The sequence below is a fragment of the Patella vulgata genome, chromosome 9, assembly GCF_932274485.2.
Source record: "Patella vulgata chromosome 9, xgPatVulg1.2, whole genome shotgun sequence".
Taxonomy (NCBI): domain Eukaryota; kingdom Metazoa; phylum Mollusca; class Gastropoda; family Patellidae; genus Patella; species Patella vulgata.
In genome coordinates this window covers 2,010,206-2,027,009 of record NC_065887.2, presented here as the reverse complement: position 1 = coordinate 2,027,009, position 16,804 = coordinate 2,010,206, and the positions used below count along the sequence as shown (strand labels likewise).

Genomic DNA, 16,804 nt, shown 5'->3' with positions numbered 1-16,804 from the left:
TGAATGACAGTCCTTGGCGTCTGGTTATTCCAGTCTACACTGGTAGTATTGCCCTGTGGGATATATTTAGACTCGTTTATTGGGTCGCTGCATTATAAATGGCGCGCGAAAGCATTCTGGCACGTGATTCGCGTGCCAATTTTTATTTTGTCTTAAATATTGAATATCAGAAGCCCATGCTTTTCCCGGTAAGATCATAACATCAATGTTGATTTAATTTGACAAATAATCCGTGTTTTCAATGTCAAAGACTTTTGACTTAGCTACTTTAATACATAATATACCTCTTTATTTCAATAATAGTCTTGGTATTTAACAGTGGGCAGAAACCAGCGGGCCCAGGGAAAATCCACGAGGTTGGGCAGGTGACCCTAACTCCTTGTCAAGTACAATTTTAGGAATGCCAATGATGCAAGAGCACAACATAATTAGATGAATCTTCTAGAAAATATTGATTACTGAGTCACTGCCATAGTCACCGAACTACGGTGGCTCAACACCCACCTTGAACTGTTGTTAAATTTATCATTCTTGGGGGGGGGGGGGTGGCCGAATGGTTAGCACGTGCGCGCTGTATCATAAAGCCTGTCATTGAGTCAACTGGCGTGGTTTCGAATCCCCGGTTGTACGTGACAAGGAGTAGGGTCGCCTGTCCAATCTCGTGGGTTTTCTCCGGGTCCTCCGGTTTCCTCCCACTGCTAAAGAAACCTACGCGCAAGAGAATTATGTAAATAAAATTGAACCGTGTGTGTGTGTTAGTCCCGAAATGACCTAGTTTGTGTCGAGTGGACGTTAAACCCCATTTCTCTCTCTCTCTCATTCTGGGGAGTTTGACATTTTTGCTACAACATAATCAAATGGTGCTTAAATAATGCAAGTAATTATGTCAACATTTCCTTTCCATAATTATAACAGGAACACGAATGTCAATATTACCTGAAACAGGTAAATTAAAACATTATAGTAATTTCCGCCGTTTCAGCATATTCCCTTTACATTATCTAGTTTTTAACTATAATGGTGAGAACGACTAGTTCTTTATCTGATCTTCCACCATAATGTATCTTTAAGAAACTGGGGTAGTCAATATTTCTATGTACCGAGTGTTAAAGGGTTAAACATTATAATAATTAAACGCCGTGAGATATACTCTGTAGTTGACTATTCAGTTTTAAAGGGAGATAATTTTTACAATAAAGTAATTGACTTTCATTAGATAAGAGATCTAATTTTTGGGGTGAGGGCACGGAACTGTAATTAAACCACTAGAAACGTCAACGCTGATTGTTGAATCAATTAAATGTCTGATGTCATAGGGTCAAAAGCCGCTCGTATGACCTCTGACGCGACCATTCGCTACAACCTATCAGATCTTCATGTAGTGTAGACCATCGAAAGTATAAAAAAAACGAAACGAAATATACATCTGTATTTTAATCAGAGTGATGTTCAGATTAATTTCTATCTATTTTATCTATTTTGACAGTTGTTTGTAGTGTGAACATAACCTCGTCGTCAAGGTAACCATTATCAGGATTAATGAGTGTATCCCAGTCTATAAAGCTATGAAAACCCCATGTTTGTCCACCGGGTATATATGATGTTCCTGTACCTCTATTCACTATATGCCTACTACCACTGTTGATATTTAACAGTTCAGATGTAACATCAGCTGTAACGCCTTTAACTGTTTTATCCTCTACCTTATTCAACCACATGTAAACACCCAATGTTTGTGTATCTGTACGATGTTTAACACCTACACACCATGGCATTCCTTGTATCATTAAATCATCACCATAGTAATTCCAGTCTGTCTTCACTATCTGGTTTACATTAAAACTACTGGTAAAAGTTGGACCATCCATGATTCTCATTTCATTCATTTGTTGTTTTAATGATTCTACGTCAATCTTCACCATGTCATAAAATGGATGTCGTATCACAGGGGTTTGTAAATATGACGATATATCTTGATTTTTGTTTGTCTGCACATCGGCCAGTTTGTCCAGACACGTAATTAAAGATCTTTGTTGTAACTTAAGATCAGAATAATCCGAACATTCTTCCATATTAGATGTCATCTTGCCAGCTTCCTGTATCGCATTGGTTAATTTTATAATCTCGTCATTTTTCACTTTAATAATATCATCTTTAATTCCACTTCCTAACGCGGTTACTTTATCACAAATGTTTTTAACATTCTTGTCAACATTATCACACGCGGCCTGACAAGATTTGTTTAGGTCAGATATTTTAGACTTTAAAAAGTCAGAATGTTCTTGTAGTTGTTTTATCTTTTTGTCAGACTCTGTTTTAAGTTTTAGGAATTGTTCTTTCCAGTTTTCTTCAGCTTCGTGTAAATCAGATAGTTTATGATTTTTGTGAAGTCCCTGACGACAAATGTAACAACATGTCCGGTTACAATCCATACAGTAGACGTCTATTTCTTCATTCTTGTGTTTTCTACAATATTGTTTTTCCTCTTCAAGAGGTAAAGTTTGTCTAGTAGTTTCTGCTTGAGTTTCACCTGCTTTATCGTCTGTCTGTAAATATAACAATTTATTGTATTTAATTAAATTGATTTTTATTAATTAATAACGACATTTTTAATTCGTCTAATTAGTAAAGTAATATGTACCTGATCAGACATAATAATTGTGTAGCAATAATAGTTTCAGTAAGCTGATAGTGAAAGAACTTAGATCAGTCAGGGGGTATTTGGTTGTTGACTAGCTAACCGGATTTGGACAGTTTGCTTGACACGGCTTATACTGGACGTGGGCGTGACCTGCCTGTGGTTTTGTTCCCCCTAAACGATCGCCATGTTTCTTCTCTAAATTGAAAACAAGTATGGTGGTCGTTTAGGGCGTTACCTTTTTTTATTTAATTATTTCTGTAGTTTTGTAATCGGAGTTCAGCTTTAATCAGATTGCTTCTCTCATATTCTAACATGGTTGACTTACCTTTAAAGTCTGGACTACATCATGGTAGCCATTTTCTTCCAGACTCTTAATAAACAAGTTATACGAATCCCCAGCACACCATCGTAATTTTCTTATTAGAATTTCAGCCCCGGCTTTTCTACCTTTATTTTCTTCTTTAAGAGTAATTTCCTCCAGTTCGTCGTGATTAATGACGCCATATTGGAAGAGATGTCCTGTGATTGTTTTAGGTAATAAATTCTCTACTAAATATAAATAATTCCTCCGTATTCTCTCGTAGTCACATTCCGGCATTCTGTTCTGGGCCATTGTGAATTATCTTGATTTTTAAATTTCGAACTTGAAGTATTAGTAGTCTTTAACGGTAAATCTGAAAAGAAAAATGAAAACATCAATGAAACATGGTGCTTTTTTATAATGTAAGAATTTAGCGATACGCTCCTGTCGGTAAATATTACTGACTTTTCTTATAAAAAAAAGAGTGGGTTGGATGGCTGAATGGTTCGCGCGTGCGCGTTGTATCATAAGGTCTGTCATTGAGTTAACTGGCGTGGTTTCGATTCCCCGGTTGTACGACACAAGGAGTTGGGTCGCCTGTCCAACCTCGTGGTTTTTCTCCGGGTTGTGCGGTATCCAGATACAAAATTTGGAATAAACTTGCATGGTCCACGTTAGGTATATGTTATGTAACCGGATATTCATATTAGATTTTGTTTTGCAAAAAACGTGGCCTCCAGCTCGAAGCCGGCCTCTTTGATTTGGGGGCTCTGTGAGTTTGTGATGTTTATTATTTGAACAGAATAAATATGTGTCACAAATTGGCACTTTCGTACCTCTACCAGTTCTCGTGGTCGTAGGCACTTGAAATTTTCAGAGGATGTTAAGAGGGACTAGCAATGACCACATACCAAACTTCAGCCGAATCGACCAATGACTTTTTATTTTACCGACCTTTTACTTTCTAACGAGAGAGAACTTCATCCGTTTGAGGCCATTTGCTTTGTTTACTATTTAGACTCGAATAACAAGACACTAAGACAGAAACCGACTCGAATAACAAGACACTAAGACGGAAACCGACACACTACACTAGCTGCCTAACACTGCAGTTCATAAAAATTAATATAATTTTCGTATACTTTAATTTTTGCGCGAAGCCACCATTTTCTATAAAATACTACTGACGGTGACAATTACGCTTCCTACTTGGATTTGCGTCTCGATTTTGACAATTGCCATAGACTTAGTGTTAAATTGTACGATAAACGTGATGACTTTGACTTTCCGATTGTTAACTTTCCATTTATTAGTAGTAACATTCCAATATCACCAGCTTATGGAGTGTTTGTGTCTCAACTAATTCGTTACGCGAGAGCTTGTTCATTTTATTCTGATTTTTTAAGTAGATCGAGGCATTTGTCATCTAAGCTTCAACTACAGGGATACTTGCGAACTAAACTTATTAAAACCTTTAAAAAGTTTTATGGCCGTCATATTGACTTGATTGGTAAATATAACATGTCTCTCTCGGCTATTATTCTAGATATATTTAATTGACGCGTATACTGTCTCCCTGATAATGTCTGTCTCCTACATCGTTAACACTGTTTATCACGTGCATTTTGCATACCGATAGTTCATTGGCCAATCACGCTATTTTACCGAGATTTCGCCTAATAGTTTGGATGCAGCTATGGCGGCTGTGGCGCCAGGCAGGGTAAGCTTACTCTTCCGGACACCTGTTACCACTGTCTGTCGTGTATTTTGTACACGGTAAACAGTCCATATGCTGATTACACTAGTTTGCCTTATTACACTATTTTGCCTATACCGTTTTTTTAGGACTTCGAATTTTGTCTAATGGTTTGGATTGTTCGTACTTGGTTTTATTTTATTTGGTGTTGATCAGTGGATTGGCCTTTAGGTGTGAATATTGCCGTGACCTTGATTTTGACCTTGATTCCAAACTTCCCATCCATATCGGGGCCTTTGCGTTTATGCTTGCCGTGGCCTTATTTCTAACTGTATTATCAAAGTTAATGTTCGAGGTGAAAGCAGAGACGATGTCCTCCAGAAAAGATAATTGGGTCAAAGTCGTAGGTCAAGGTCATCTTACAGAAAACTAAACTCAAACTTTTCAAAGTCATTTTTGAGACATTTGACCTTGACCCCGTAACCATTTTCGAAGGCTATCACCTTGGCTTGAACCATCGACGTTTACTTTGGTCCTGTCGCAAACTGTTCGGTCAGAAAAGGGCCAAACGCAGAGGGCCCGTGTCTGAAAGGAAGTCAATGGGCTCGGTCAATGCGAAAGGTCGTGGTGATCTCCACTAGTCAACTTTAACCAACCGTGACCTTGACTATGACCTTGACTCCAAACTTCCCATCCATCTCGGGCCCTTTGCGTTTATGCTTGTCATGGCCTTATTTCTTACTGTATTATCAAAGTTAATGCTTGAGGTGAAAGCAGAGACAGCGTCCCTCAGAAAAGATAATTGGGTCAAAGGCATAGGTCAAGGTCATGTTACAGAAAACTGAACTCAAACTTTTCAAAGTCAGTTTTGAGACATTTGACCTTGACTTACGACCTTGACCCCGTAACCATTTTCAAAGCCCATCATCTTGGCTTGAACCATCGGCGTTTACCCTGGCCCTGTCGCACACTGCTCGGTCAGAAAACGGTCAAACGCAGAGGACCCGTGTCCGAAAGGAAGTCAATGGGCGCGGTCAATGTGAAAGGCCATGGTGACCTCCACTAGTCAATACTAACCAACCGTGACCTTGACTTTGACCTTGACTCCAAACTTCCCATCGATATACGGGCCTTTGCGTTGTCACGTACAACCGTGTAATCGAAACCACGCCAGTTGACTCAATGACAGGCTTTATGATAAAGCAAGCTAACAATTCGGTGGTATGGCTATACAATAATATAAGTATTGCGTATTTGCGTTAATAATAAATGTCCCAAAAATGACTTTGAAAAGTTTGAGTCTAGTTTTCTGTAAGATGACCTTGACCTAAGACTTTGACCCAACCATCTTTTCTGAAGGACGTTGTCTCTGCTTTCACCTCGAACATTAACTTTGATAATACAGTAAGAAATAAGGCCATGACAAGCATAAACGCAAAGGCCCCGATATGGATGGGAAGTTTGGACTCAAGGTCAAAATCAAGGTCACGGCAATATTCACACCTAAAGGCCAATCCACTGATCAACACCAAATAGTATTTTATAGAAAATGGTGGCTTCGCGCAAAAATTAAAGTATACGAAAATTATATCAATTTTTATGAACTGCAGTGTTAGGCAGCTAGTGCAGTGTGTCGGTTTCCGTCTCAGTGTCTTGTTATTCGAGTCTAAATAGTAAACAAAGCAAATGGCGTCAAACGGATGAAGTTCTTTCTCGTTAGAAATTAAAAGGTCGGTAAAATAAAAAGTTATTGATCGATTCGGCTGAAATTTGGTGTGTGGTCATTGCTAGTCCCTCTGGAAATTTCAAGTGCCTACGACCACGAGAACTGGTAGAGATACGAAAGTACAATAGCGCCTCATAAATTGACATAAAACTGAGATTAACTTCTATCCCGAACACGAGTCCTCCGGTTTCCTCCCACTGCTAAAGACCGCAACGCGCAAGATAATTATTGAAATAAAATCGAACCATGCGTTAGTCTCTCAGCTCTCTCTCTCTCTAGAGAAGAGTATTATAAACGAACAATGACAATATATATTATATATATAACATACCTTACAAATAGATAAACACACAATATGTCTGATTAAAATAGATTGCATAACAAGATGGCGCTGTTATCTCTTATTAGGTGTGACAAGTCACTGGCCCGATCTCTTTACGTAAATTATACTATATCTCTTTATATTATACGTTTAATCTACATGTCTATGCGCATGTTTATTCAACTGAGAGAGAGAGAGAGTAAATATCGCAGGCTAGCGATGACATCGAGAGTTGATTATGGTCTGGTTAAGTTAATTAATGTCAAATTAATAATTTATACAATATTCAGGCCTAAAGAAACTGGGTCATCCGATTCCTCCCACTGCTAAAGACCCCTACGCGCAAGCGAATTATTGAAATAAAAAATTGAACCATGTGTTCGTCCCGAAATGACCTAGTCTGTGTCGAGTGAACGTTAAACCCCATTTCTCTCTATTTCTCTATATAGCGAAATTCATTATTTATCTTTCATCGAAGTTCAATTTCGTGCCTGTCTCAAACGGTTTACAAGTTAAATAAAGCCCGAATCTGGGGTTATGCTGGGTCAGACAACCCAGAAAGAAACACTCAATAGAAAAACCTGGACCAAGCGGACTCGGGTACCTTCTTCTTCAAGTCATTCTCACCCAGCATAACCCCAGACTATTTTCTTCTCTACGACTACATACCTTATAAAATATTAGATAAACCTTTTCAAATAATCAAAACTTAATTGAAAGAAATTTAACAAATTAAATCGATAAAAGAAATGAAGATAACAGGGGTAAAGGTAATTTTATACTTATCGGAAACCAGTGTCACATGGTACGTGGAGTCATATGTTTATTCAACTTCATATGTTCTGTTATATCTTACCTAGATACTGTTGAAGGTCATTTTATACTACGTGGGGTAGGGTGACCGAATCATTTAACGCGTGTGCATTCCGTGTGCGCTGAATGATATAAGGTCTGTCATTGAGTCAAGTGTCACCGTTTCGATTCCCCACTTGAATGTGACAACGGGTGGGGTCCGGTTTCCTCCCACTGCTAAAGACCCCATATGTGCAAACGAATTATTGAAATAAAATTGAACCATGCGTTAGTCCGAAATGACCTAATTTAATTTGATTCATTCACAGAGGAGTTCACTAGTCCGCGGGTGCACTAGTCCGCCGCTATAAGAAATACTATAAATATGGGTATCAATACACCTAACCCTAACCCTAATAATAGATATATCGATGGACTAATGAACCCTTACCCTTACCCAACTTTGACCCTAATAATAGATATCGTGGGACTAGTGTACGTTCCCCTATGATCTAACGTGTAAGGGTTAAACTGTTCGGCCATCAACCCACCTAAACTTGGTATGATAATACTGTATTACTATACATATCGATAGGATAAAGTTATTGCTTTGGGACAGTTGCATTTGGCGGTTTGTCTGGGTTGGACATCATATGTAGGGTTAAAGGGACTATCCCGATTTGAACAGAATCTCAAAAATAAAAGTCCGAGTATGTATGAAATTTAAGCGCCAAATATAATGAAATGGCGTATTTACCTTGTCTCAAAATTTCAGCTCAAAATACTGAGTCTCAAAACTGCTTATCCGGACACGTAACCGTTTTAAGATTTCGGGTCAAGGTCTATACAGTGAATGGCCCATGTCCTGTACTTGTTTGAAACTATCACCTATATTAAGTTAGTTACTCGGCCCTAAGTTAGGGGATTTTAAGGACTTTTAACACAAAATTAAACAGTTTTATTCTTCAAAATAATCGGGATTGGCCCTTTAATTAGAGGACCCTAGATGTTAATACCTAATAAGGCGTCGTATGCCCGGTGCTCCCTATTTGATTATAGTCAGTCTTTGACATCAAGAATATAGTCAGCCTTCCTCACTCTGAGCTAATTCGTTATAGTAAACAGGCACACAGGTTCATATTAGTATATTGATATACTAAGGGTTATTTCGAAAATCGCGTAAAAAAATTTCTACCATGCTAGATGAGTGGACAGCGGTGCCCGATACTCTGAGTCTCGATTCTTAAGTTGCGGGCAACCTACCTTAAATTACAAGAAATATAAACCTGTATTGTGGGCAGATAATCCCGAGCAAAAGAAGTGGAATGTACCATTTCCATTGGATTTCGCTTCATCATATGTTTGTCAATACCATGAACGGTATTTAATCATTTTTCGACTGACAACCCTATTAGAAATTCATTATATCTGTACGTTGTCATTCTTCGGAAAAGCGTTGAATTAGTAACTGGTGATCCTTAAAAATCGTTTTACACATTGCAACTATAATTTTAACACAGAGCTCTTTGATATGATTGATCCGTGTCAACGATTTGAAGAATCAGTAAGTAACGCAAAACGTGAGTTATCCTTACTGGTCTGAAGTAGAGAGTGATTACACACAGTCGATTTTCAACTGAAGACAAAGTAATGTTATACGAGACTGTGAGTTGATATCTGTTCGAAAAGAACTATTCTTGACTTTCATAAGATAAGAGAAAGCTATGAATATAGAAAATATTTTTATTAATTCTCTACTTATCGTGTTAATGTTATTGTTTCTTGGTGTAGTTTAATTCCTGTTTAATTTATGCTCCTGATGTAAACAAATTTTATTTTTACAAAACTGATATTCTGTTATCACTACTATAACTTGTATCATATTAAGTCCATAATTTATACATATTTATTTAGATACATCGAACCAATTTGAACCAGACATCTGCGAACCCTTTGAACCTCACGTATACTGATCTGCGATATAAACTATACTGTTCACTACCTATATACACGTCCAATAATATTTGCACGTATTTAATTAGTATTCGCGCTACTTAGGGGATCATTATGAATAATGGTAACATGTGAAGTATCCTCGGCGAATAGCCTTATGTTAGTAATATTATCAGAGATATCATTTAAATAAATTAAAAATAACAAACGGACCCAGTACACTTCCTTGGCGAACTCCAGAATCGGTATACAAATAAGTTGATTTGAAACCTTCTAAAACTACGCATAAAACATACATTATGCAAGAGCTAAATCTGTCAATTGCAGGTCTTTCTTTAGGCCTGAAATGTTATCTAATTGATTAATTATACATAATTAACTTATCCAGACTATAATAAACTCTCGATGTTATCGCTATCCTGCGATATTTACTGGATTATAACCCGGTCTGCTGCTTCTGATTAAATCAAAAATGGATAATCGAGACTATGTTATCGTACCGACTTTAGTAATGATGATCGAGGCTAGGGCTAAAATTCAATCGCTAATATCTTGGTTCAGAGTAGATAATTTGATTGAAATTTTCGGCAAATTCCCTTTACAGTATTTGATACATCACAATATAAATCAAATTTGCTTTCCTATATCAAGATTACTTATTGTAACATCATGAATTTCTAAAAATGGATTTATTGTGGAATCGTTTGGTTGAAAACCAGACTGATACTTATTTAACAGGTTATTTTCTTTTATAAAATTATAAAGATCTTTGAATAAGATTTTACATACATTATGCAAGAGCTAAATCTGATTATTGCAAGTCTTTATTTAGGCTTCAGATGTCGTAGAAATTATAAATTAGATCTTTATTTACACAACAAGCACAAAATCAACTCTGTAGACCCACGGGTGGCTTGGTTTCGGCTTGGATTTAAACAGGATTTCATTGATTGATTAAATTAACTTTTAAATGGCGTCGTAAGCGGAGATTAACCGTTACGTTGACGTCATACTCCCGGAAATTTTAGATCTAGGCTAAATGATAGAGTGTACGAAGCGAGGCCACGTGTCAGACAATTTGATTGAAAGTTCGATATTATGTTTAGTTGTGGTTAAAATGAGAGTTTGGATGTCGGTATTATACGCTCTTTTGTCATTTGCGTTTACAGAAAAATTATGGAAATTGATAAACATCGCAGCTAACATCACCCCACTTGAATTGCAGCCCCATTGGATCACTGTTTCCTATTTGTCTGCTTCGGGAGTTACGTAGGCCTACGTACAAGAGTACACGCAGGTTAATAAGAAGTCGGCTATAATTATGCCTCATTGATTTGGTCCATTCCTTTCAAACTTTCGCTTCTTATCTATATATTAAAAGTCTTATTTTTAATTTGTAGTAAAAACAAATGTGATACGAATTGAAATGCAACCCCGTCTCAAACCGAATAGGCTAACGGTACCACAGCCATTGAAAACGTTACTTGATAATCGAGATTATGTAGGTGGAGTTAACGCCTGTCAATCAAACGATCGACCATTCTCGGTGACGTTGAAGAGATAGTTGACTCCTATTTCTAGTCAAAAATTACAATGGTGTTCAGAATAAAGTAATTTGACTGAAATTTTCAATATATTCTTCTTTCATCATCTATTTTTTAACTGTTATAGCAAGAATGGCCAACCCTCTATTAAAATCTCTCATAATGTATCTTTAATGAAACTGGTCTATAATTGTCAGGGAACTGCGGATCACCCTTTCCTTTATACGCTGCAGTCATATGTGAAGTCTTCCAAATATCAGGTAATAATTTGATATCTAATGAAAGGTTAAAACGTTTAGTGAGAGGTCTTGTGATTGACACTGTTATCCTTTTCAGTACAGCTGGACTAATATTATCGGGACCAGAAGGTTTTGAACAGTTAATAATTAGTAACTCGTCTTTCACTTTTGGGGGGAGGGATTAAGTCAGAGTTTGCAGCCAAAACTGTACATGGTAAAAACATTCTGTGAAATGGTTAACACATGTGCGTTGCATCATAAGGTCTGTCATTGAATTAAGTAGCGTGGTTTCTATTCCCTACTTGTACGTGACAAGTAGTAGAGTAGCCTGACCAATGTCGTGGGTTTTGTCTGGGTCATCCAGTGTTCTCTCACTGCTAAAGACCCCCTATTGAAAAAAAACTGAACCACATGTTAGTCCCAAATGACCTAGTGTGATTTGAGTGGACGTTAAACCCCCATTTCTCCCGCTATTTATCAATAACCATTCAGAATTCTAAATGTAATTGCAACCAAAAACCCAGCACAACTTACATAATTTTTAAACAAAATATACTACAAGTATCTATACTTCTTTTATCAAGTTTTCAAGATTTAATCTTTGTAATAGTTTTTTAAATTTAATACAATTACTTGAAGTACTTAGAATGTTGATATTAAAATCCCCTGTTAGAATTACAAAGGGGCCACTATCTAATGCATTAGAAACGTGTCGTAAAATATATCCCTACAGGCAGCCCTTGTATTTGGAGGTCTATAAATTACCCCGAGTAAGAATTTGGTGTTATCGGTAAAAATCTCTATAAAAATTAATTCAATATCAGGGTTAATGAGATCATGCCTAATCTGAAAGTGTAGATTATTTTCTTTGTATTTACATAATGGACAGTCTGAGGCTATTATCAAACTTAAAACATAGCACCATAGAGATACAAATAATGGATAGTTTTCTAAAACAAGAAGCCATAAGATAATGGATATATTCTTAAAACAACATGCACATGCTCATGAATGCATGTGACAAAACGCTCCAGTCATACAATGCAAGCATAGACAGACAAACATATTCGACATGGAGAGGACATGTTTATAACACAGTCGAAAACAAATATTAATAATGAGAATATATGTGATAATCATTTGGATACTGAACACATTGGTAATGTACTCGATATGGAATATAATAGCCGTAAAAATTGTGATGTTCTTGATAAGGGAGAATAGTAGCCGTCCAAATTGTAATGGAAAGGCTGCTCATGAGAATGATTTAGATATTGATAATATTCTTAGTACTGTGGTTAATATGGAGGGTACTAGCCGTCCAAATTTTGATTTAAAATTTAATATATACTCTGATATATGTGACAGGACACAGGATCAAAAGCAAAAACTAATTCACGAAATTCAAACTCAACTGTCATTATGGTGTAACGGTGATATATTTGAACGTTTTTTAAAATCGGATAAAACTTGTGACCTGTATAGGTTCCACAGGCTCAAAACACGTCTTTTTTTTGTTCAATCAGGGGCCATAATCCAGGAAGTTACGGTCCGATATGCGTCAATATCGAAAGGAACCGAGATCTTTGGGATATATACCTATATTTCAAGTTATGGCCTGTAGAATGTCCACAAAGAAGGTGTGAAAATGTGGGCGTTTAAAAACGTATCATCAATCTAGTGCCGAACGTACTATTAACGGACAAGTGACATATAACGGACGGATTTAAGTGGAATTCTTTATGTATACAAACACGTAAAATTAACATTCGGTCATGTGACATTTCGGTAACTATGAGGTTTTAAAGTAATTTTATGTTCTGTAATTTGGGGGGTCACGTGGCTAAGTGGGTCAGACGCTGGCTCGCTAGCCTGGAGGTCGGGTGTTCGATCTCTGCATTGGCCGAGAAAGTTCATCCAGATTTTCCGGCGTGGTTTCCCCTTGTCAGTGATGCAGGATGGAAGGTCTGACAAGAACAGCTGTCTAATCGTTCGGATGGGACGAAAAACCGAGGTCCCGTGTACACATTGGTGTGCACGTTAAAGATCCCTTGGCAGTTGGAATTCGACATAAGAGTAGGCCATAGCGCCGCTGCCCGGGCAAAATTTCCCTCATTGCACACTGTATGGCGTAATTTAATTTGCTCAGATAATAAATTATCCCAAAATACATGTTCATTTTTCAGATAAGTGTCTATTATTGGTAAAACTGTCAACTATTTTCAATAAATAATGGACAGTTTTATAAATAATAGACGATTATTTAAGAAAAGCGCACATTCTCCTATATACTGGTTAGAAACATCAAAGGGTGACGTCATATCTATGTTTTAATACATATTATATTATAGTTGGAGAATTCAGCTTTCATTATATCAAATTTTGGCAATAAACTACATACATTATTGTGGACAATGGAAATATTACCTGTACTTAATGTATTAAACGGACCAGGGTTTTATTCTATGCAACCGATAATTAGCAATGATTTAATTACAAGCATTAGATGAATATTTATACCATAACACGAGACAGGATGTAAGATCACTTATAAGGCATGTTGATTGTTCCGTTTCAAAGGCCAAATATTATTAGTTTTAATCATGACTGTCGTTAAGTAATAGTTTACGTTCACATGTAAAATCGCAACAATCAGACATATATTTATATCTATTGTACGTATCTACAATGAGATATGACTTCATATTAAAGATTATTTTAAATATGGAATTAATACATTTTACACTCCTAGAAGTTAGATAAATGGAATAATGTAATGGTGAGAAGCAAACATACACTATATTACATAACAATATAGTATTTACAATTACGAACCATGTTGAGACTGAAACTAGCTTTTGCGAAGCATCGCTATGTACAGAACAAAACAAAATTAGAAAAGAAACATATATACAAACACATGATGAACAACAAGTTAAATAACTTGTGAACAGAGTAATGTGTTTTAATTACTCCCTCGGCAGAAGAAAATTCAATCGACAGCTAGTTATACGGAGCTGGTTGCGTGTATAAATAATTTAAATATACATAAAATATTATTACTAGGGAAAAGTCTGATAACGTCAGAAGTAATCCTAGAGTTATTCTATATCTTTACATATAGCACGGAGTTCTCATAGTGAATATAATATGTAAACGCATATAAATTGAAGACAACGATACATGTTATCTTACAACCTCACGTGCCTTAATTTAATATATGCAAATATGGGTAAGGTTATATTCAATAATAACAAATAGTATAACCTCGAGTAGCTGTAATGGTAGACCTTCTATATGCAAATGTCATATTAGGATTCGCAGAGGTGGCTATATACAGGTATCTCTGTATAGGTATATATTCATGCAGGTATATAGATCAGTAGCTATATAATAATATTATTATATTATAGGTATGTGGGTATGATGTATAATATCATCCTGGATGTTTCAGGCGCTGATAATATATATATATACTGCATTAAGTATGTGTAACACTCTAGATAGTTCAATGGGTCTACTACATAATATAATGCTGGTTAAATTTAAAAAACATAATCAGAAAAATCTATATACAGAACTATGTTATTGTATTGAGCAGATCTAAGGGTAAGCCATCTTTATATACCATACTCAATAGCTCCTGGAATATTTATAAAATGACGTGCTAAATAATTGTAAAGCTATATTAACGGCATTTATCACGATGTAGAAATCCAATACTATCGAAAAGTCAATTCCCGGATATATTTTATGCAGATTATGTTGCTGTTTAGACTGTGTGAAAACATGACACTGGAATATACTCTACACCATAATTGATGTTATTATAAAAGACAATGTGATAGTTCTACTAAATGCATATATCGTATCGTAACAAAATAGCTGAAAAGTAAGATAAAAATAAGTATTGTAGCTGGTACTACTAGATAATCAATCTGACCCTCCCTACCTGCATAGTCTTCAAACGTGAGTTACGTACTTAGATACTCATTATAAGAGACTTTTGGCAAGCGTAAATTCCTGGTCGGTATCGCGTATCCGTATAGATTTTGCGTATGACGTCATCAATGTGTGCGCATTTCTCATACGTCATACGGATCGAGCAGCTTTCACACGGAAAAGGTCCATATAACATCGTCGTCTTTTTTGCTATTTTTGGACGCTGAAATGTTGGCCCATAGCGTTTTCATGAATCTATGCGCATCCTAGAACACGATGATGTATATTTGATGTGATTTAAGCCATGTTAGACACTTGAATTTAATCATTGTTTTTCATGAGTTTTTCTATGAATGTTCATATTATTCCTGTCTGCCTGCCTGTCTGCGTGCTAAATTTAGGGAAGTGGGCCCTTGCAAATTTTTAAATGATGTGATTCTATGCTAAAGGGGTATAAACTTTCTGAAATGATACATTAGTGAAACCAAAAATCGCCGTCGAGTCGAAGTCGAAGATTTTTAATAAGATTCGACATCAAATTTTATTTAATACCTCCGCGATTGTCGAGCGACTTTACCCCCTCCAGGAAATTGTAGGCTAGGTACTTGACTCGTACTGATGGTGATCTTGGTAGATAACTGCCATCATGCTGTAATAGAACTAAGCTCAGCTCAGCTACTCATACTTACGCGGCGCAAAAATCTGCCAAAACTACATTGACGCATTGTAATACGTGACGATACGTGATACGGGAGGGAAAAATTCCGCTTGCCAAAAGTCTCTATTATGCTTACATTTCTTATCGAATAGGTCTAGAAGTTAAATACAGTATTGAGTAACTCTATTGATTGGACAATGAGTACGTGAGTTTCATATTGATAAAGATTTGCAGATACCGTGCGTACTGCGAATATGATGAATATTTAGACTTTTATTTAGAATTCAGAACAAAAGAACAGCATTCGAAATCACAGGAAATGTCTAAATTGACTTTACAAGTTGACGGCATCTGATACCATTTGATATCTATTAGAGTTGTGGTTTGCATTACCGACAATGTCACTTGATACCATCACTTTAAATGTTGATGTTAATCCCTAATCCATCCGCGACAGTTGTCTCATATGATGATTGCTAATATCCGCTAGGTAAAAGTGTTATGTGGGTGTTCTCCAGCAGCAGACGACGACGTTTCTGTGCGACCTTGCCCTTCTCGCTGATCTGTGTGTAAATGTCGTCTGGGGTTAACATTCTTTCTGAATGGTAGCAAGTCATCTTCACGCGTAATGCGATGTTTTCGACCGTCAAAACTACTAACAAATATCTTCCCGTCATAGGTCCAACACTTTTTGATAGCCTTATCGTTAACGAGATCACGTGTTTTTTTGTACAAAGCTGAGCGGGTTTTAGTTAGCGCCTCATTTATGTATACTTTAGTTTTGTGCTGAATATTGTACCCCTTCAGATTCTTTTTATTTGCATATACTGAAGCCCTGTCACGGTAGCTAATAAAGTGTACTATGATATCTCTGTGGAACTGGCCCTGTTGGTCTCCAACTCTGTGGGTACGCCCAATATGTGACTTGTCAAGCTTGGTAGCACCACCAGGAAAAACATGATCGTTTAATAAAGACAGAACAATATCATC

The 16,804-nt window shown here is 36.6% G+C and overlaps 1 protein-coding gene across 1 annotated transcript; it reads right to left on the bottom strand.

Annotated features, from left to right (window-relative positions):
• Positions 1–1,333: 1,333 nt before the first annotated feature.
• Positions 1,334–6,786, bottom strand: LOC126832334 (uncharacterized). Its single transcript, XM_050563089.2, has 3 exons — positions 6,696–6,786; positions 2,967–3,315; positions 1,334–2,546 (listed from the first exon to the last, which is right to left on the bottom strand). The coding sequence occupies exons 2-3, from the start codon at positions 3,252–3,254 to the stop codon at positions 1,455–1,457; spliced, it is 1,380 nt and encodes a 459-aa protein (XP_050419046.2). The 5' UTR covers positions 3,255–3,315; positions 6,696–6,786; the 3' UTR covers positions 1,334–1,454.
• Between the last annotated feature and the right edge of the window lie 10,018 nt (positions 6,787–16,804).